The sequence below is a fragment of the Takifugu flavidus genome, chromosome 18 (genome assembly GCF_003711565.1).
Source record: "Takifugu flavidus isolate HTHZ2018 chromosome 18, ASM371156v2, whole genome shotgun sequence".
Lineage (NCBI taxonomy): Eukaryota > Metazoa > Chordata > Actinopteri > Tetraodontiformes > Tetraodontidae > Takifugu > Takifugu flavidus.
The window spans coordinates 2,182,644-2,204,453 of NC_079537.1; the positions used below are offsets into that span (position 1 = coordinate 2,182,644).

Sequence of the window (21,810 nt, forward strand, 5' to 3'; positions counted from 1 at the left end):
AAAGAAAAAAAAGAAACGCATTTGCTTGAACTCCCTTATTGGACAAATTTCATAAGCTTTTTGATTTTCTTTTATCATCGTGGCAAACATCAAGTTTGTCTGACATTTTTGAAGTGATATTTTGTTATGGAATGGTCCATTTTCGTCCCCGCGAACGATTGAAATTAACGCAGCCAAACTGCGTCGTCTACGCTCTGGAGGCCTGTGTTTCTGTCTTCCAGGCCTTCATCTAACCCTGAACGCCACATTTCCAAGGCGACAGCCTCCTAATTCTCCTGTCACAGCGAAACAATAACCACACACGCACACGCATGCACACACCCATACACAGGACAATTTTCATATCTGCTGTCTGACACGACAAAAACCTCATGGCAGCAGACAAACTGTTGGCTTTTTACTGAGCAACAGTTATTTTTCGGAGGCCAAGCCCTGCAAAATTAGGTTACCATTTCCTAGTTACCAACCTAGTGAAGTTTCCAACTCACCGGTCAATACGCTAGCAGCTCCCGCTTAATAAAGGACATGATGAGGGGGGGACAAGAGGTCTTGCTCCGAGCTTCATCTGGACACGAAGTCTCCTGTCTCCTGTGTGTGTATGTGTGTTGAGATATTTTTTTAAAGTGAACCCCTTCTGCTTTGAGCCATTATATAAAAAAGAAGGGAGCTTTGACATTTACATGTCAAACGGATGAAGGTTTTTTTTTTTTTTTTTATCTCCAAGTTGGCTCGTAAAGATCAGCCAAGGCCTCAAAATGATACCTCTCACTGGCTCTCCGCTTGTCACGTGGGGTCCATAAAGTTAGTTTTATGGTTTTGGGGAGTTGACAATGTACTATATATTTCACATTCTAGAAAGCAAGTGACGGTTTAACGGCTTCGCGGGGATCCTAAAGGGGTCAGTAAAGTAGAGACAGAGCAGCAGAGGGAGGGAATGTGCGTTTTTGTTAGTGAGAGAGCGCAGGCCACTATACCGGCCACTTTTCCTACTCCGGTTTACACAAAGAGCCCGGCGAGCTCCTGGCCGTGCGGCTCCGGATACTGGGAAAAGCAAGCCGAGGGAAGGAAACTCATGCGCACAGTAAGTAGTGTCTGAATTCGGTGGGGGAGGGAGCTGTGTAATTATCATGTCACTCACTCACTCTGTAGTGTGTCTCTAATCGCCCTGTCGCTGTGCTGCTAAGCTCTGCTGTATTCTATATACTTGAGATTGGTTGTTGTGGCTAGTTCGGCTGGTCCGATGATGTTGGCGTCACAGATGGAATGTGAGCTAAGGCGCGCAGCTGCGCGGACATTTCTGTAGCCCCCTGTAAATTTGGATAATACATGCGCAACGACAGCGCGCAGGCACCTAAAGATAGGAAGCTGACGCGGTTCTCCCTGCTGGAAGCTGACAGCGAATGGCTGACATTTGCCCGGTTTATACAGCGGATTGAACTTGGTGGATTCACAGAAGTGATATAAGGTCCAGGAAAACAGATTTTAGAAAATTGAGATCTTTGGCTAAGCTAAATATCGGGCGACAGCTATGCTGAATTTTCAATCACTGTATTGTGCCTAAATTCAAACTGTGGAATGTGCGAACTGCTTTAAGTATATGATAGAGTCGGAAAATGGATGTGGGTGGTAGTATAACAGACCCAGGAGAGAGAGAGAGACAGAGAGAGAGAGAGTATATATACATATGTATAGTTCATGGTAATATTGTTTTAACGCTAAGGTGCGAAACTGCTACTGTGCCATCTTTATACAATCGGTGTATATTGCCATAGAAACCATTTGAGGCAATAAATATTTACATCTTAGCAAATGAAACACATTCAGACTAAACACAGAAGTTTAGATCAAGGTTAGGTTCTTCGTATTATATCAAGTTATCTGATATAGAAATTCTGTGACGTCTTAATGGCCTCGGGGCTAAAGAAAGTCCGAGTTTGTGGCACTATGAGAAACCTTATTTCAAATAAGATTATCGTTTTCTGTCAATAGTAACACAGTTACACTCACGCGCGCGCGCACACACACACAGGTTGGATCAATAAATCCAAGCTGTTTAAGAAACCAGCAGTTTAATGTAACGTTATAAAATAATAATGAAAGTTGTAAAGACTCCGCCGTAGATAAAACCAGAGAAGGTGGAGATGTCGTCGGTATCTGCACCGTATCATCTCACCCAGTAAATCTTTCGGCTACTACATCCCCACTGTCAGCGTCTGATGTCTAAAACTGTCAAACAGAGCCGCTACCGTGTCGCGCAGCGACATCTTCTCCACGCTGGCTCTTACTGACTTTACCCTTCATGCAAATAGCTTAACGATGCGTGTCACGGATTTCCACCCGTGACGTCTCTTTCAGACGCACAAACTTTTCTAAAATGAGCAATCAGAACGCCACGAACGTGAGTGTCGCTCAAACATTGGATAAACTGTCCACAAAAACGTCCACATTTACAGACCTTTTAACTGAATTGAAATATTGAATAAATGTTAGAATATTTTCCTACGTTTGGGATCAATCTTTTTCTTGTCACATCATTTACAAGCATGCAAATCTCTGCTCAGTGGTTTTAAAAGTAGGCCCAACTCCTATGAGTCAACCTTCTTTCTTATCTGTCTGTTTGGTTCAATGCCACCGCATCTTCATTTATTTATTTCAGATAAACTGAAACCGCTCATCCAATGATTACAGACGCTTTACGCGTGAGCGTGTAACACCGGACAAGACCACACGCACTAGTGAATCCCGTATCCTCCGCACTCCGCTAATAGGAGAGGAGGATTCTGCTTTCGGAAGTCCCTCTATATGCTCTTAAACTCTCATTTATTATCTCTACTTTAAATGTGGAACCGGCCTCCCCCCATATTGAGCCTCCTGAAGCTCCCCTCCGCCATTGCAATAATTATTCACAAGCTTGTTGTGTAATCATGCCTGTCATAAATTCTTTCGACTTTAATGGACAACATTAACAACATCAACGACAAAAAAATATACGGGAATATTATGAACTTTGGAATGTTTGATTAATTATAGTTTAAAATGTATTCAAATTTAAAGGCAATACGCCACATTTGTTAATCACGGCTATCGCAATTAAATATATATGCTCTTAATCCGGAGTTTTCTTTATTACTGTGCGATGTGCTTGATGGGATTAGCATGTAAATGCAATTTTCCAAAATGAATGTTGTCGAAAAATACGTTTTTAACACTGTGGGTTTTTTCCGCCATACTCTTAAAAAATATCTTTTTGTGTTTCCGGTTTAAGATAATGGTGGATATGTGCGTGGATGAGAGGAAGTTCCAATGCAGTAAACAGGAAAACGGAAAAAAAAAATCATTTTTCATCAACTTCCTGCTTTTAATGATGATACGGGAACTCCCCCGCCGGGACCAGAACCGCCACCATCACAACACACATCCAGGCCTAAATACAGGGACGTGACATGACACGCGTGACACATAGTTCCTTTTCTTGTAGGGATAAGTGGAAGAGGTTTCTACATGGGAAGGCACAGCAGTAGTTCTGTATGGGCTCCTTTGTTTTTGCCCTATGTGTGTCATCTGTTTCCCGTTTATGTACAGAGGGCAGCTCCAGCCTGCAGAGCCGCTTCTCCCGCTGTATTATGTGCATTATGTGCATTATATGCATTATGTGCACGGGCTTGCTGCTCCTTTGAACCTGTCGAGGCTGTCACACGGCGCTGCGCTTGACTTTACAGTCTGTGTGTTGGTGATGATGAGTGGGGTGAGTAAATAATACGACTGGTCTTTCTTCTGTCACTGCATTGCAAAGGTGTGTGTGTGAGAGAGAGAGAGAGAGAGAGAGAGAGAAAGAGAGAGAGAGTCGCTGGCTTTGTGTGGGAGTGCGTGGGGTGTGTTTTGTTGGGTTTATTGGCAGGGCATGAGAAAGCACAGGGAGAGAGAAAGGTGACTGACCCGGGCATGGGAATATTTTATATGTACGCTTACTTTATCAGCGTGGAATTCAACTTTCGCATTTGAATGAGATTTTGTCCATTTTAGACAATTTGGTGGGCTCATTTCGTTGATTAGAGCAACTGTGGGGAGCGAATTGAGCTATTGGCTATTTTAAAAAGAAAAATCGCACCGAAGTCGCCCATACGCGCACTCAGTGTCTGTTACTACAATATTCTCCACCTCTTTTTCCACGAGGCATCTCCTGCGATGGCCTTAGATTTAAGCTGGCATTTGAAAAGCCCTAATGTCTTCTGCATACTGATAGGGGTAAACCGCACCGGCACGCCTCATGAATAATGCAGGAGTAAGAGTCATCGGGAGGTCAGCAGACACGCACTGAACAAGGAGACTGCGCACCAGAGGGGATCCAAGCAGCACACGGCCCCCGAGGTGACTGCGTGTTTGCCTGTTAGTATTGACATCCGGGGAAAACGTACTTAACAACTATCTGTTTTTACAGATCTGTTGACCTACTAGTTAGGCAACTGCTGGTCAGCAGGATGCGAGGTCAAAACAGCAGAGGCGTATTTTAAATCAGTGTGCGTCACCAGTTTCATGCACACGATTGCACATGATTCTTATCAATGATTCTTATATGAAGTTATACAACTAGTAGTTCAATGATTATGAAATACCTGTACGAACCTGACTGCGGTGTTTTTACAAGCTCCCTGGCTCATGCTATGTGAAACTGCGTAACACATTTAAATATGCAGTCTATAGTTAGGCGTTTGTTCAAGAAAAAATAAGCTCGCTACTGTTTTGTCAAAAGAATACAAGCACACTTAAACAGAATATCTGCCGGAAATATTGTATAGTATATGGTTACCTGTATACATGTCATATAAAGAAACAAAAGAAAAACATATAAGGAAGACTAAACAACCAAATCTGTAAGTAGATATAGATAAATTATAGCATTTCCCACGGGATGGAAAAGAAAATGCCATAAACACCGTGATTATGAAGTAATTTACAAATTAAATGCTAGAAAAAATTAAAAAGGTCTTTTGAGGATCATTTTTTCGCAGACTGGTTTAATGATATAATACCATGGGTGCTCCAGGTTTTATGCTTGTACAAGCATCCATAGCTTAGTCTGTCGAAGTTTTTATTGATAATTATTTATATTGTTCTTGTAAAGCCACCCTTAATAGAGGCGAAAGAGAAAAATGGTTTATAGCTGTGGTCTCGGTTTGCGCCATTTTATTTCCCCGAGAATGCAGCTCTCTCGTGCCACCACCAGAGCCCGCTTCAGACCAATAGGAAGAGCAGCAGCCCACGAGACCTGCGCCACTGCTCGACCTTCCCACCAGCACGCGCTGCCCTGATACATGTTTTTTTCCGCCTAAACTGGCGATAACCTCTAACAAGCTCCTGCGTCTGCCTCCCTTTTAAAATATACAAGTGCGTCATAGCTGTCCCCGTCCTTTTCTCCATGATTAATATCCAGAGAGCAGATAAAAAAAGAACCAGGTTGCTCCGTGTAAAGCAGGCTCCGGAGAGCCAAAGGGAGCCAACGAAGCTGCATCTTTATTTGCGGAGGCTAACAGTGAGGAGCTGTGACCAGCTAAAGTGTCACTACCATAAACTTGACAGATTTCTGCATTGACAAACGATTAAAACTGGTTCACCGTTGTTTCTTTAACCCTTGTGTTCCTGTCTGAGAAAAGGCAAAGAAACCAGGGTTATATAGGGAAAAGAGTGTCCGAGCTAATAGGCAGCCTGCAGCTGAAAGTTCACCGAGTTGAAGGGTCAGAAGTTCAGTGTCGTGCGTGAGTTCCGCCCTCGCCTTTCCTCACTTCACTCCGCTCCAGACCGATTGCTGTATGTCAAAGGCAAAAAGAGGGAGGAAGACAGAGGTGGGGGAGTAAATAGGAGCAGAGGTAGGGAGGGAGGGGGGCATAGATGAGAGAAATGATAGCAGGAGGCAAAGGAGAGGTGAAGGCCTGACCTTCCCTTCCCTGCCACGGTAACAAAAAGCAAAGCTCCTCCCGCCGCCGCCATGTACAGAGTGAGGGATGAAGGAAGAAGAAAGAGGAAAAATGGAAGGGTTGAAGGTGAATGTGGGAGGGCGTAAGGTATTTGGTGACATTGAGACTGAGGCCTGTGTGGGGCGCAGGTGTTTGGCAGCTTTGTTCACACTGGCTTATGTTTTTTTTTGTTTTAATAGGATATAGAGGAAGAAAAAACACTCATTTATACTTGAAATCTCGAATCAAATGAAAAGATTTAGAAGATAGTAGACAAAATAATGGGTTTTTAACAATACACAAAACAGTGTAAAAAAACTTATTTAAGAAATGTGATCCTACATTAGCATAAATAGTTAAACCAACATACATCAATAAACTCAATGGATGTAAACACACTAATGCAAGCATTTTTAAAGGAATCTGTGCAGACATTAGTGGCTCAGAGCCACAACAGGTTGCTATTTATAGGCCTTCTTAAAACAACAAACTTATGACTAACTCCATCAAAAATAAACTCATATCTCGTTCACCATCAGTGAAATAATAGACCCCTTATCTGATTTTGTCCACTGCAGGAGTAATGGCAAGCGCAGTATACATTTAAAAAAAATAAAAATAAAACAACAATAATAATAATAAATGAATCCTTAGAGAATTTGTCTGAAAAGCTGATGGGCAAATAACGACGTTAAAGATTTCCTCCAAAGGTTCATTTTCAGTTCACCATATTAATTCAATCTTTGTTGGCGACCTGCAAGTCGTGGCTCCTGGTTTCTAATTGGTCGTGAGTGTTGTAGACGTGCGTGCCCGTTGTAAAACGTCAGGCACGTTCATTTTGTTCCGGTCAAGGAAATAAATATCCTCGAACTGTTTCACGTGTTCTGAACTTAATTGTAAGAAAAGAGGGAGCTTTAAGTGTGGACAGATGGCCCAAAAATCGATTAGCAAAGACACAGACAGAAAATCGTGAGCACAAATGCACCTGGTAGGTTTGTGTCTCCCTGTTTGTGATCTCTACGTGTTAAACGATACGTTCGGTTAAAACACACAGTGATAAAATATTCCCCCTTAAAACGATGGTTCGTGTTAGGGGTTTGCACGTCAGCGCGCACAGCAACGCCATTTGTGTTTATCCAACAAAAAGAAAAAGAGAAATGATCCTGAAAGAAAAGGTTAAAAATGAGAGCAAGCGAGCAAGAGATAGAAGAATCCCCCCTCCTCTGAATTCGACTGACCATTTTTCTTCAAAGTAATGACTCCAACTCAATTTGGGATGACAGGGAGGGAGAGAAAGAGAGAGAGAGGGGAGGTAAAGCAACAGAAATGACAGAAGGGGGGGAATGGTGAGAGAAGGCAGTGCGGGAGAGGTGGAAATGGCCGAATGAAAGGGTGTGGAGAAGGGAGGGGGTGTGGGTGAGGAAGAGAGGGGACGGTGGGGTGGGGTGGGCTTGGCTGTGTGCGGGGTGAACGAGAGGTCAGCGCGTCTCACCAATATTAAAATGTGTACCGGGGACGCGGGGGTGACACGCCTCGCCCGTTAAACAAAGAGTGTGCCAAACTGGCAGATTAATTTGAAAACTTGAGTCCACGCACACACACACAGACACGCAGACACAGACACACACATACACACACAACACTTAATGCCTTAAAGAGACCACAGTCTCTCCAGCAGCCCTGCTCGGTCTCCCAGAAGCCCCAAACCACTCGCTGTAACACCCGGGAAACACCACCGGGACGCAGGCGAAGGGTTCCTAAAACGCGTAACGTCGAGGACGCGGTGAACGCACGGAGCGCGCCGCCGCCGCCGCCGCCGCCGCAGCTCTGCGAACATGACGCGTGTTTTCGCTGGATCCTCTCTCCAAACCCGACCCGGTTGTTGCTCCAGTAGTTTTGGCACCGTCGGCGAGCGTGTGCGTCCATCTGCGTGTGCACGTGAGTCGTGCCGTCCGCGGAAATGACAGCTACACTTTTTTTCTCCCCTCAAGATATCACGAAGAGTCACGAAGAAGTCACCAAATTCAAAAAAAAAAAAAACCTGTGGCGTTGAAGGCGCAGAATGAACTGAGACTTGCCTTTGCGGAGACTAATGGAAAGTAGCAGTTGGTTTGTTCGACAGCTGAAGGAGAAGATCAACGGAGAAGAAAATGCCTAACTGCGGGGAGGAAAAAAATAAGGCTGAGTCGTCGTTACTACGGTAACGCCAAAAAATGAGGGATCCGCGAGCTACAGAGAAGTGAGTTGAATTTTTTTTCAAGAAGCTTGAAACGGCTTTGTAGAGGAAGAAGATGGGTGATTTGCGTTTGGTGGTGTGTATGTGCGCGTTCCCCAGCGCACCGTGTGTGTATGTGGCAGGTGCTTTGGCCATACTGGGAGCAAGAAGACAGTCACGTGTTAAAGGAGCTGCGGCAGAGCCCACTCCTCCTTCCCTGCTCAATTTCTGACGTTTTCGTTTTTATAATAGCTAAATACGTTTTAAATGTTATTGTTCAAGGGCTATTTCCGTCGTGTTTGTAACCCCTTCTCATTTTAATGCTGAAAATTCTCCCCCTATCAATTCGAAATAGTGTATTAAACTATTGTTATATAGAAATTGGTGCATTCAATCCATTTTTGATCACTTTTAGGGGGGCTATATTCAAAAGCTACATGTTTGAGCTGCTGTTGTGGGTGAAGGCAAGGTTGTAGCTTGTGGAAGGTTAAAGGTCATGCTGTAGAACTTTCTCCCAAGACCCTTTAAGCTATTTCAGACCAATATTCATATCTTAGGAAAAAGAACCATTGCTTTGCCATATTTTATTTTAAAGTTTCAATGTCTGTCTAAGATTTTCAACACATACTAAAATCAGAATTTGGGCGTGTTTGTTGTGGTTTGCGTCCTCATGCAGCTTCCTTTTTTCTTTATTTTCTTTTCGTTGGCCACACACACACACACGAGTCACCGTGAGCCACGGTAATTTTGGCTGTTTCTTTTTCTCTGCTTTTGTCAGTGTCCCATGTCTGCCAATAAAAATGGCTGTAGAATAAAGGCTCCATTCCACAGGGAGCATGTAGCATCTTTGCGTGGCTGCGGGGTCCAGCTCCTCTGCTCAACACATGCTAATCTTTTCGCAGATTATGATCAGAGGCCTGTTGAAATAGGCTATAAAGATCTAATTCATTTCAGCAAATAGAATTGAAACATTTGGTCACAAGCAAAATACAATTGACCTCTTTTTCCTTCATTTGAAGATCAAATTCCTGACTTACATTGCTTTGGCCATAAAGCTAAAGCTTTTTTATTCAACTGTTACCTCCCTGCTGCTTCTATTTCTGGGCACCGTGACAAGCTGCAGGCTGCTAGTCTGCCTCCTGCATACCGAGATGGTTCTACCAGTCCTATAGTTAGAGCAACAACCCCACAAAATGTATTCCAGAAAACACATTTAGGCTAGTGCTTGCCACACGGAGAGAGAGGCCTGTGCAGCACTTCATTTGCACCCCCTCGCTTACACACTTTGCATGACAATCACCAGGAGAATAGATCTTGACGTATTTTTCAAACTGCACAAAGGGGCAAAACCACATTTTTCATCTCGTCCTACATTGGCTTTTTCACCTCGGTCATATTTCAGGACGATGACAAGTGCGGTCGCTGCAGATAATGAGGCCGTTTAACCCTTCGTGTTCATTTTAATTTTCTTATTGTGGCTATAAGGGTGCTATTAAAATATCTATTATAACATACAGTTCTTTTAAAATGATGAACACAAAAGGCAGCCAGGACAACCTGACAGATGGTTATTCCTAATACATGATGTTTCACATCTTTTTTGCATTAAATTTGATTCTAAATGTCTTCGGATGCAATCTGAAATCTCACCGTCCTTTTTTAGTTATATTTTAATGAATCCACTTGAGAGATACATTTCAGAAGTAATCCCAAGCAGAGAGAGAGACACTTATGCAGTTAATTTCAGCAGTTTGAACAACAAACTAAATTTGTGGGCCTCAGATGAGCCAAACCTGTTAAATAGTGAAGCTACTGTGAAGTTATTTATTTACTCATCCCTCTGCCCCTCTGAATATTTTATTGCTTTACTTACTTTCTCCCACCCTGCTCTGTTTTAAAAGCAAACCTTTCAGCCTGGCAGGGAAGCTTGAGCTCGTTAGTGTTTGTGCTGTAAACCAAATTGACCCGTAATAAAAACCATATGTTTACATCCACATCAGTATCAGATTGCATTCTTTAGACTGTGTGTGTATGTGTGTGTGTGTGTGTGTGTTCTACAGTTACCACAGTGGTCCTTCGCCTCCTGAGAGGCGAGAATTCATGATGTTTGACTAAATGAACACCGTGCCGTAGAAAGGGATTCCGTTGGTAAAAATATCTTTTTTTAAATAGGTCTTTTCAGATGCCTTTTTAGCTTTGTCGATATTATATTTCAGCACACATTGGAGGGGATAATTTAGTCTGCTTTTATCTGATTACACCTGAGTTTGCGCAGCTCTTTGTTTGGCGCGTTGACCTTTACGGCAGCCAGAAACACAATGAGCTGAGGGTGCCGTGAATGGCTGCTGCTGACAAACTTGACAGAGGGAGGGGAAGTGCAGCAGTCAGACTCAACACACCTTGATCGATACCTGGGTGACCTGTGGCAAAGCATAGGTCAAGGTGACACGTATACGCCCAGACTTGTGCATAGAATGTTGCAGGAGTCAGACCGTTTTGGGATGATTCTTGCAGCTAAACACAGGAAAAAAGGGACAATATCTAAAACAACAAAATACAATTAGTGTCTAAAAATCCCCAAGATGAATATATATAAAACACACACACAAATTTGTACTTTACGTGTTTGTTTGTTGTAACAAGCTCAGGCAGAGAAATGTGTAGAATATTTATTGTTAAAAAAAAATTTCAAGTATGTGTGTATGCATCTCTGAGAAAGACTTTTTAAAAATGAACTTAAACCAGAGTTTTAGGAGAGACTTTGAGTCATTTGCCACAGTGAAGGGACGCTTATTCATTTATTCATTGCTCCATCCATTTTTCACTCCAATCATTCAGAACATTTTAATAGGACCGTGTTTCTCCTGCCAAACCATTTGTCTTTTCTTTCATTAAATTCTGCTCGTTCTCTCAGAAAGGTATACGCTTGGTCTTGCCAAGTTCCCCCCTTTTGTTTTTTTCTTTTTAATTGTATTACTTCTATAATTGAAGTTCAAATTCGTGTGCTTATTTGGCATATAAAAAAAACTTTAATAATATTTCGTTTTGAATTTATGAAATAAAATAGTAGCATTTATTTCCATGCTTCTTAAAACGAATTACAGAAATGAAACACTTGTTATAGTTGAAAAGATTAGATCAAATATTATCGAACAAATTATCACATTTCGGAATCGCTAGTTTATTTAAATCACGTTTACCGGTCAAATAAAGAATTACCAGTTTAATGCACACAGCCATTTAATTAGGCCTTATTTTTACAAATATGATTTATTGGAATTTATTCCTTTCTCTTTTCTTCTCGCGCAGTTTGTTGCCGCTTCAGCTCCACCAGCACGTCGTCGTTTTAGGGATTGCATCACTTTTAAGAAATAAAAATGTAATAATATTTAATAATTCAATACCGTTATTTTGTTTACGTGAAATCAACGCAACAGTCGCCCCTGACTTCCCGGAAGTGTCACCGCATTTTAACTTTATTTCCCAGATCCCCCACCTGCAGTGCAGAGGTGAGGGGTCAGAGACTGTAAAGATGGATATTCCAGTGTGGCTGCCGCGGGGAGTTTATGGTGGCAATAATATCCATCGACGGTGTAAACGCGTCCCTCCAGAGAGCCACTGTCTTCTATATCTACCCTGTAGATCCGGATTTGTGTAAAAATCATTAAAGCAATCACAAATTCGCTTCTAGGGGAGTATATAGTGGATTTATACACGACGGCAGCGATGGAACCAAGGTAGAAGGGAATTTTTTTTAATTTCCTCTACGTCACACCTTTATTTGTTGTAGTTTTTGTTATAAATTTATTAATAGTAGGTAAAAAAAATGTGATTCATCAAAGAAAATAATTGTTTTTTTCTTAAACATAGAACAAATGGCGTCTATTTGTGCACTTTATTGATGGTTATTCGATGCCGCGGCTCATGTTTGAAAGGGAAAAAAATACTGCTGGTGTGTGTTTCATCGCTGAAGTGAAGGAAACTCATTTCAAGTTTGCTGCAATTTATTTTTTCGATCGTCACAGTCGCAGCAGTTTTAAAGGCCAAGCCCAGGTTGAATTGGAGTCTTTTATTTATTATTTGTCTTGATGAAAAATGATGCGGCCGACTTTACTCTTCATCCAAGAAGGCGCACTGGGGGGTGGGGAGGAGAGGGGGGGGTGGAAGGTCGATTTATAGACGGTCAATTTTCTGGAAACAAAGGCCTCGGATATCTCCATCAACTTGTCTGGTCCGTGTGCGCGCACCTTTAATGCAGGGACGTGCACATGTTTGCACGTTTGTGGGGTTTGGGGCCTAAATTAAAATTGAAAAACTGCTGTATAAGCGTATTATTTAAGGGATTATTATAAACATTCATGTGTGCTATAGAAATTCGTTTTTGTTATGTTTATTTAAAAAGATAAAATATTGGAATATATGGAAACTGTACTATTATGTCGATATTTGGGGAAAAAACAAAGCAAAAAAAGCAGCCTTTACATATGTGGGGGCTGCATAAAGGTGAAGAAGCCTCTGTTGGTAGAAAACAAAGAGCGTCACTCGGTGCAGTAATGTACAGCTCAAGGGCAAAACCAGTCACGCAATATGGATCGGACATATGGTCCCACCATGGCTAAATAATGGCAAAACCAGGCATAGCCTGTTTGTTCATGCACAGCAAATGAAGGTCTACCTGAGGGTGTATTACTATGCAAAACGAGCTGAATATGGAACAGGCGCGTGTCGGAGCAACAGGGTTTAGCGAGGAGAAGGAGAAGTGGTGCTGGGATTTTAATGCAAAGACCTGCTGGTGATTTAGGAGGCCGTGCAACCTGAATTAGTTGATGAATTTTCTATCGATCCTAAACAAGGCAGATTTATCTCTGACATGCTGCTGCTGCTGCTGCTGCTGGGTGGCAGCCCAACAGGCCACTTCTCCACTCCCCGTTATTAGCGATTTAAGAAAAAGAAAAAAGAAAGAGGGCTTTGGCAAGCACGTCTGCGCACACACCCAAATATATACGCAAAGGGTGGCGCAGGCGCCACTTTAAATCCCCCCGAGCACCGTTTTCTCTTGTTCTTGTATCTCGACTTTTTTATTTGAAGTTCCAGTCACGGTAAAGGGTTCGTTAGCAATGAAAGAGCACTTGTCATCTGCACTGTACTCTGCTGCTCGTGCGTGTCTGAGCGCGTTCTTGTAACTTTGTTCTAGTTTTACCTGTTTCTATCGCAGAATACATGTGTATCCAAATAGTAAAGATAGAGGGAGTGGTCATTTGTGTGTGCATGTATGTGTGTGTGTGTGTGTGTGTGTGTGTGTGTGTGTGTGTGTGTGTGTGTGTGTGTGTGTGTGTGTGTGTGTGTAGGGGGAAGTGTATTGTAAAACCATGAACACCCTCAGACTGTGGCCATATGATGATGCGCGTGCGGGGGCCGTGTGTATACGCTTAATCCCATTTCCTTATCCGGGGACCGTTTAGGAGCCACGCCATTGGCTAGTCCTCGTCACGTGGCTTCTTAACTTTGTTCACTTGACAGAAAAGTAGGAGGGTTCAACGGAACAGGAATAAGCGAAGAGTAAAGGGATGAGATATAAATTTTAGTTATATATTTTCCGAGTAGGTGCAATTCCACAAAAAGACTGAAATTAATGGCCATGAGCTCCTATTTGATCAACTCCAACTATGTGGACCCGAAGTTCCCACCGTGCGAGGAATACTCACAGAGCGACTATCTGCCCAACCACTCTCCGGACTATTACAGCTCCCAGAGGCAGGAGCCTGCTGCTTTCCAGCCGGACTCTCTCTACCACCACCACCCACACCACCCACAGCACCAGCAGCGAGCCGAGCCGCCTTACACGCAGTGCCAGCGCGCAGGGCAGCCCGCCTCCGTAGTCATGTCCCCGCGGGGTCATGTCCTACCCCCGTCCGGACTCCAGACCACTCCAGTGCCGGAGCAAAGTCACCGCTGCGAGTCGGTGACACCCAGCCCGCCTCCGCCGCCGTCTTGCGGCCAAACGCCCCACAGTCAGGGCGCGTCGTCTCCCGCCAGCACCCGTAAAGACCCCGTGGTTTATCCGTGGATGAAGAAAGTCCATGTGAACATCGGTAAGTGCCACAGGCAAACTTCTTCCTCTCTCTCCCCTCTCTCTCTCGTTCGCTGCGCCTTTGTACTGCATGCTGCTGTTCGCCATGCACTCTTCAAGGTGTCCACCGTTAAAATCTACGGCTTAACCTCCCTGTTTTCTCTTACAAGTAGATGAGTAGCCTGTGGGTCAAGATTTACGATCGTCTGTTTGCAAGGCCAATATAATTACACCCTCCATAAATTTTTATTACACCTCTTCGCTGAGGTGCCTTTTGAAGTCCTATCTCGGGCTCATCTACTCTTAATTCCTCGCCTTATGACAACTCCAACCGAACCCATAAGTTAGCTTTTATGCTCTGGTAATTTGATTTTAAGTGGTCGGGTTGTATAAACGGTGTACTTTACTTTGCGGAGCCTTCGTGGTTCCAGCAGAGGCGAAGTTTTATGGCAGCTGAAATATTCATGTTTATAGAGGCAGTCGTAAAATACTAATGTGAAACCGTAAAGCTCAAGTTTGTTATGGCTCCTCTGTAGTGCTGCGGACGCGCAGCCTATTGCGCTCTGGCGTAACCGAAGCGCATTTTCGCGCAGCGAGCGAGCAGCACGTTAGCAGCCAACATGTACGTCTCTATACCGAGCAATCGACTTCAATTTTATACGTTCCTCTGTTTGAGCTACCCTGCAGCCGAGGTGCAGTTCTCTTGCTGTATTCTGCGTTTGAATCATTACCCATTCGGCAATTCGGCTCCGTCGTGCAACAGCTGCACCCCCACAAGCAGTTTATGCAAGATAGACAATTCTCCCACCCTGATTTTTAGACCGTGACAAGCCGGCATAAGATCACTATCAGGGAAAACGACCTGCACTTTTCTATGTATTGCTGTCTCGTTGCTACTGTCGTCTGTTGATATTTTCCGGGATTCCTCTTGCGTGCGCGGACGTGTCAGAACAGCTGCAGTTTTACGCCTTGAAGCGCAAACGCGGACTCGGTTTCCTCTTATATCACAACATTAGGACACCGGGGTCACACCGGCAGCACTGCGGGGATTTCCACCGCCACCAGGCCTAAAAATGACTTTTGACAATGTATTTATGACAAACACCGCAATGAAAACAAAAAAAAATCCTGTTTTCAGATACGCCGCGTCATAAAAGAGCGTTATCATCGTGACGCAACGTTATTTTCATTATAGTAGATAAAGTGATCATTTCTTTCTTTTTATTCCTGCTGTGACATTGGATTTATAGCTTAATGGTTTCATTGTAAATAGCTGAATAAAATATAATTCAGGGTTAGTGTAAATTTAGCGCGAGACGATGTTCCCGGGCTCCGATTCATAAATATAAAAACATCGTTATTATGCATTTTCGTATTCTTTACATGCAAGAATTAGCACAGTCAGGTGAAGCAAATTCGATTTTATTGTGTGCACTGTTGTGTTTAAGGAAGGTCTGATGAACATCTGTTCTCATTGTTCTCACACAGTGAGCTCCAACTACACAGGCGGCGAGCCCAAGCGTTCGCGGACGGCCTACACCCGCCAGCAGGTCCTGGAGCTGGAGAAGGAGTTCCACTACAACCGCTACCTGACACGCAGGCGCAGGGTGGAGATCGCGCACACGCTCTGTCTGTCAGAGCGCCAGATCAAAATCTGGTTCCAGAACCGGAGGATGAAATGGAAGAAGGATCACAAGCTCCCCAACACCAAGGTCCGCTCCGGGTCAACCAACACAAACTCCCAGGTTCTGACTGGTTCCCAAAACCGCACTGGACCCCTATAGCCGGCCGTGACACTTGTATGATTTATGCCCCGTCCCTTGCGGTCCCTGATTGCGAGACCGAACGCCGCAGCGGCAGCCATGCTTCTGACCACCCGAGCCTGCACTTTGGACCGGAATAACGCCTTTGCTCTGGAGGAAAAGATGGATGTCATGGCCGCCTCTTTGGTCTCGATCTGTGCTGAGACTGCAGACTATACCATATCACAATATGAAATGCGCGTGGGGGTAGGGGATTTCCCGCTCATAAAAAAAACAACATGAACAAAAGAGAAGACAGAAACTGAAAGAAAATATTGCGGCAGCTTCTTTCCTTGGACTCCCTCTCTTTCTGCCTCTCACTGTGTCTCCCTCGCTGTCTCTTTTTTTTATATTTCTGGCTTTTTACACCCCACCCTCACTTATATATATGACAGCGCATAAAACGCTAGGCCGAAGGTAATGTGCCCCCGTGCGCATGTTTCTTTCCATCAGCCTTTTCTCCCCCCCCTGTGCCAGACTTTTTGGGTGAAGATGGATCCTCGTTTTCATCTTTAATCATGCCAAACTCGACTCCCATTTGTCATGTTTACTCTGCGGGTACAAAGCAGAGGGGTGAACCGCGGCTCTGCCCATTACCCCTCGCCCCTTACCTCTCCCCAAACCCCGAGCCATCATCCTCCCACCCTGCTCCGGCACGCATGCACATGAAGCAAATGGAAGGCTCGGTTTTGTGCAGAGAAGTATTCTTTCAGTTTCAGACTCTACAGGCGCTGTTATCTCTGTTCGCCTTTCATATATATAACCTCCAGATCCGTCACGACACTTTTAATGTAACAATTGTCTTTTATGCCATTTTGGTATTGTTTCATGGTAAAACAGGTCTTTAAAATGAATCATTTTCATTTTTCATCCAGAATTGATTGTAGAAATGACGCTATTATTGAAAATGCAGGAAGCTTTTTTTTTTTTTTCTTTTGTCGACCGTTTGAGTTTTATTTTTTTATGTTGTATACAGGGAACCAGACTGACAGGGTGAAAAAAATGAACTATTTTTCTTTTGCGTCCCAAAAGGGTTTATAAAGCTGCCTAAACAAAGGGTTCTAATATTCAAACCAAAATTCCGCTACCAGTATCTCGTGAACACAAATATAAACTCCGCACTACACAATGTACTACCTATTACCTCAGTTGTACTGATATCTGATATATATATATTTTTATTTTGATCCTCTTAATAATTTCCCTCACGTTCAATGAAGTGACAGCTTTCCAAGCGTTTTATATTTTATAGTTGTGTGATGAGTTATGATAATAATTATTGCGTACCTAAAGTGTCATCCGTTTTTAATGTGGAAAATATAATAATTTAATTATAAATAGTTGTTCTGGGCTGGGACATTGTGAAAAGGAGCATTTTAATTGCATGTCTGAAATGTGTTGATTTATTTTTTATATATATATATTTTCAGTTTTTTTTTCCTCGCCTCATTTTTCGCCCATGGAATCGCGCGCACTTCTTTTATTGTTCTCTCTATTTTGTCATTTTGTGCCACTTTCTTAGATATTCTTTTCTGTAAGTGACTTGGCTTAAAACTGATTGCTGTTTTATGTACATTCCAAAGATGCGTCTCTGTCGTTCTAGAAGATGAATATGATAAAAAAAAAAAAAAAAAACAGTGTTGACCATATGTTCCTCCGGTTTGTGAGTTACTCCTGTCTGCTTATGCCTCCACAATGTCTACCTATTATTTGTAAATACTTCATAGACATGTAAATAAACGGCTAAAAAGGCAAAAAGCTTTGCTTTGGTTATCGCTAGTTTTTCGGGTTAAAAAAAAAAACACCCGGTCATCCGGATTCAGTTCATTTATGGACTTCATAATAAGATCTACGCAATATCCGGAATGGTTTGCAACTTTGGAACTGGACAATGGCGCGAATGTCTTCTCTCGTTGAGGTTTAATGGCATTTAAATCGTCCGCTCCGGCTCCCCTTCGTGTGCGCACAAATATTTTCATTAAATTTCAATGTTGGTTTTGTCTATAGCCCGTCTTGAGAAATCAGCACCCTGCGATGATTAATCTGTGCCGGCCGTGAGTGATCTTGGTACATTACGTCCTGTAATCTCGTTTTAAATCACAGACCGTCCCTCCGTTTCACTCTCGTTCTCCTGTTAATTTAACGGCTGCTCAGACTTGCCTCCACCGGTCAGAGAAAGTATGGGACAACCCCCACCTTCCTCCTCTGTTCCTTATATCTGAAAAAGCATTAAATAGTTTCTTGGTTCATGTTCTTTTAATGCTTTAATGACTAATTTTCGTACGATTTTCCCCTTGCTATCGGTGTTTTCTGGACCGCTGTTGAGCGCGCATGTGTGTTTTATTTTTTTATATATTACAAAAAGGGAGCGTGCCGGCGCCATAGCTCAAACTCTGACAACCAAATAGATAATCAACAAGACGAATGGCTTCTTTTGTAAGGCGCGGCTCCTGTATTAATTTTCATTTTCTTTTCTTAGAGCAGGTATCGAAAAATATAGAGCAAGAGGGGAGAGAGCGAGAAAATAGCATTTCTGCCGATGAACTTTAAACAAAAAAAGTGTGCCCCCCCAAATTGGTCTGCTCGTATTCCTCGGCCCAGAGAAGATTCTCTATTACTCGTTGGCTGATTTCTCCCTGGGCCCCTTGCCACAGAGTCTCCCACTGCCCATTTATCTGTTTTCTTCCTGTTTATGAAGGGCTCCCCTGCTATCAAACTGCACACCTATAGACTCCAAAACGGTAGCACCGAGCTGTGACTTGTGTAAGCTTGTAAAGCTACATTTAAAGCATTTCATTGACATTAATAATTTCCAAAAATCCCTTTATTTTAATTTTGCACATCATCCTGCTTCGCTCTAAGGTGACTACTTCTCCGGCGCATTTCCTGTGTATTAATTTGTTCCAGTTGCTCCCGACCAACCATATGTTGTGTCTTTCTTTTGTGGTGAACACCTTATGGTTTAATAGCCTACCCTTTCCTCTGCACACACACAGGCCCCCAGGCTCTATTCCTCTCCCCACATAAGATAATATTTTTTTTGTCAGAATGCTGTAATTTTCACTGCACACCAATTGTCCTATATTGGAACATCTACCCGCGCACACCCCCCACCACAATATCCACACACATGCACAAACATATGTGCCTCCACAATAACCCCTAAAGCCCCCTGAGCACTCGCAGCCTGGGTTGAAATAAATGAATTTGCGTGCAGGGTGACACCGCACACAATAAAATCTACTGAGGAATCTTTATTCTTTTTTTAGCCTCCTTTATCAGTGGGGCCTTCTGCTGCTTCTTTTAATGTGAATGGGAGCAGATTTTAGTCAGGACGCCCCTCCACCATTGCCACCTCCACACGCCTGAAAAAGTTCACAGTGGGGGAAGGCACCGCAAGAAAAATGCGAGAATTATACAAGACCAATCATTAATCACGTGTACTCCTTTAAACACTTCTTCTCCTTCTCTATTGTTGTCCGGCAGCCTCACACAAGACCCCTTCTGCCAGGAGATGGAGAGAGGGCAAGGAGCACAGCGACAGACAGCAGGAGAAAAGGAAGACGTCTTGGAAGACACTTGGAAGAACACCCCCCGCCCTTCTGACACCATCGCCGCCACCGCTGTCACCGCTCGTCTCACGCACGCGCGCGCGCACATCTACACACTCACACCCATGGTGCACCTCCAATTCCCACCCATCAGATATTTTCCAACCCAGAAGTATCCAACCCTTTGGGAAAAAAAACTTTTCTTCCTCATTTGAAAGAAGAAGAAAGTCCACGCTAAGAAATTTGGTAACTCAGCACTGCGCCAGAGTCTGACAGTGAACAAGATGGCTCTGCAGTCCCTGCAATCTAAGGTAAAAGGCTCTGGATTTTTCTTTCTTTTCCCCCCTCCACCTTGAAGTAACATTTGCCTGCAGGCTCTCTGGCGTTTTTATGGTTTTATTGCCCCCGTGCATTTGGTGAGGTCAGACAAAGGGGGCATCTGCGGGCTTTGATTTCCAAAGGTATGTCTGTGAAGGTGTTTGTTTGCTGCGGAGAGTACGGAGAGTGTCTTTTTGGAGTGTCTCTGGGCTGCGTTTGTGCAACTGTTTCCATTCCTCTTTGCCATGCTGGTGTCACTTCAGCGCCTGGATGCCACTCACGAGGCCTGCCGCTCCTCAGCATCTGTCGCTGTGCACAAAATGTGCTTTACGCATTTGAAGCGTGTCACTAGGGTGAGGAGCAATATGTGTACTGGAGTTTGTAAAATGTCTGTTGTGTGTCTTGGTTTTTGGGGGGGATTTATCACCCTGTATATTGCAACTTTCTTCCTCGCTAACATAATAGGCAGGCTGGCGAGACATTACAGAACTCAGAAATTCAGAAGCTGTGGAATTTTTGACAGAGTAGATCTTACGAATAATTCCCACTTCACATTGAGTCCGTTGTGCTTGTTGGGTCTGTGGTTATAAAGAGCTGCAGAATTTAATGAGATATTGTTCTGTGTGCGCGTTTTGGTCGGCCAGGTGCAACGAGGCAACCGAGACCGCACTATGAATATGGATTATATGGTCCGCGCTCCGAGAGGAGGATACAGGGGGGAGGAGTGCAGGGGTGAAGAAGAAAAATTAAAAGAACCAGCAGAGCTCTGGTTAATGAATATTCTCACTGTTGCTCTCCAAAACAATTTGCCTCAGTCACAAACGATCGACGAAGCTTTCCAAATGAACTGAGAAACGATCGCCGATGGCCATATACGTGCCCAGGCCTCTGGTATCTGCTGAGGCGAGCAGCAGTGGCCTCAGGAAGCGCACTCACTCCTGTTTGACCCCTTCAGAAATCAATCTAGCCGCAATTAAAAACAAAAGGGCAGCCGTTCTGCTGTAAGAGCTCCGGCCTCTCGTGGGGGATGCAGGCCACGGCGTGATGCCATGCATGGAGAAGTAAGAGAATCAGATGAGGAAAATATAAGCTGTGGGTATTGAAAATGTAAAGAGATTGGAGAAAAAAGCGGAAAAAAATCGATGGTCTACAGGGGCAGAATGGCCAAGCTGCGGCCAGAGAGGGTTCAACTAGGGGACATGTTTTTTTTGACCGATGAGGTCCACTGGCTCTGAAGCCAGAGGCTGACCCGTGGTTACCCCCTCCCGCACACACATACACACAAGCATGCACTGGTCCCCCTTGACCTCGCAGTGCTGCTGGACTCTTCGCTCCCTCGGACATTCCCAGACCTCCGGAGCCTCCGGGGCACTTAGTCATAACAAACTAGTTCAGGGCACTGTAACCCGGGGACATGGTGGCGATATCTCGGTTTTCTACTCCCAGACAGACAGACAATGAGACAAACAAGGTAACCACCTGGTCCAGGAGGTCAGATGCAGGTCACTTAACAAAGCTAACTGTACTGTACTAACCAATTTATCTACCAAACAAAGAGTCACACACTTCTGTTGTTTAACAATGCGCCTTGAGACACGGCATGATTTGATTAGAGGGTCAGCCGAGCCTCTCGAACTGGCTGAGGCACCCAAAATATGTATCCTGATGATGGACATGTTGTTGACAGCACAGCCCCAGTCTAAACAGAGCCTGCCCCTCATGATGGCCTGGATGAAAAGCTGCTAAAAAGTGACTGCTAGCCCACTCCAGGCAAGTTTGCATGGTACAATGAAGAGAATGATTTGATGTGATCATATTCATTAGGAAGGAAGGATTCACACCATGCAGGGCATCAAATGAAATACAACACTGCTTGTTTCAGTGGAAGAGGGATTGTGTGCAA

The 21,810-nt window shown here is 43.9% G+C and overlaps 2 protein-coding genes across 5 annotated transcripts in view; both read left to right on the forward strand.

Moving 5' to 3' along the window:
• Positions 1-21,810, forward strand: part of hoxb3a (homeobox B3a) — a 69,142-nt gene that overhangs the window by 17,608 nt on the left and 29,724 nt on the right. For 2 of the 4 annotated variants that reach the window (XM_057014324.1, XM_057014313.1), the window contains exon 2: positions 19,525-19,900. The gene's annotated coding sequence lies outside the window, so the exon portion shown is untranslated. Of the gene's footprint in view, positions 1-873; positions 1,082-7,480; positions 8,191-19,524; positions 19,901-21,810 lie in introns of those variants that run through there. The other 2 variants (XM_057014315.1, XM_057014314.1) reach the window with 2 other exon arrangements.
• Positions 13,359-17,802, forward strand: hoxb4a (homeobox B4a). Its single transcript, XM_057014329.1, has 3 exons — positions 13,359-13,470; positions 13,515-14,258; positions 15,725-17,802. The coding sequence occupies exons 2-3, from the start codon at positions 13,799-13,801 to the stop codon at positions 16,018-16,020; spliced, it is 756 nt and encodes a 251-aa protein (XP_056870309.1). The 5' UTR covers positions 13,359-13,470; positions 13,515-13,798; the 3' UTR covers positions 16,021-17,802.

Bases quoted from the DNA above. Each gene is read 5' to 3' on its own strand.
- hoxb4a (XM_057014329.1), top strand. From the start codon at position 13,799: ATGGCCATGAGCTCCTATTTGATCAACTCCAACTATGTGGACCCGAAG. The intron at 14,259-15,724 runs GTAAGTGCCACA...GTTCTCACACAG, and splicing joins GAAAGTCCATGTGAACATCG to TGAGCTCCAACTACACAGGC.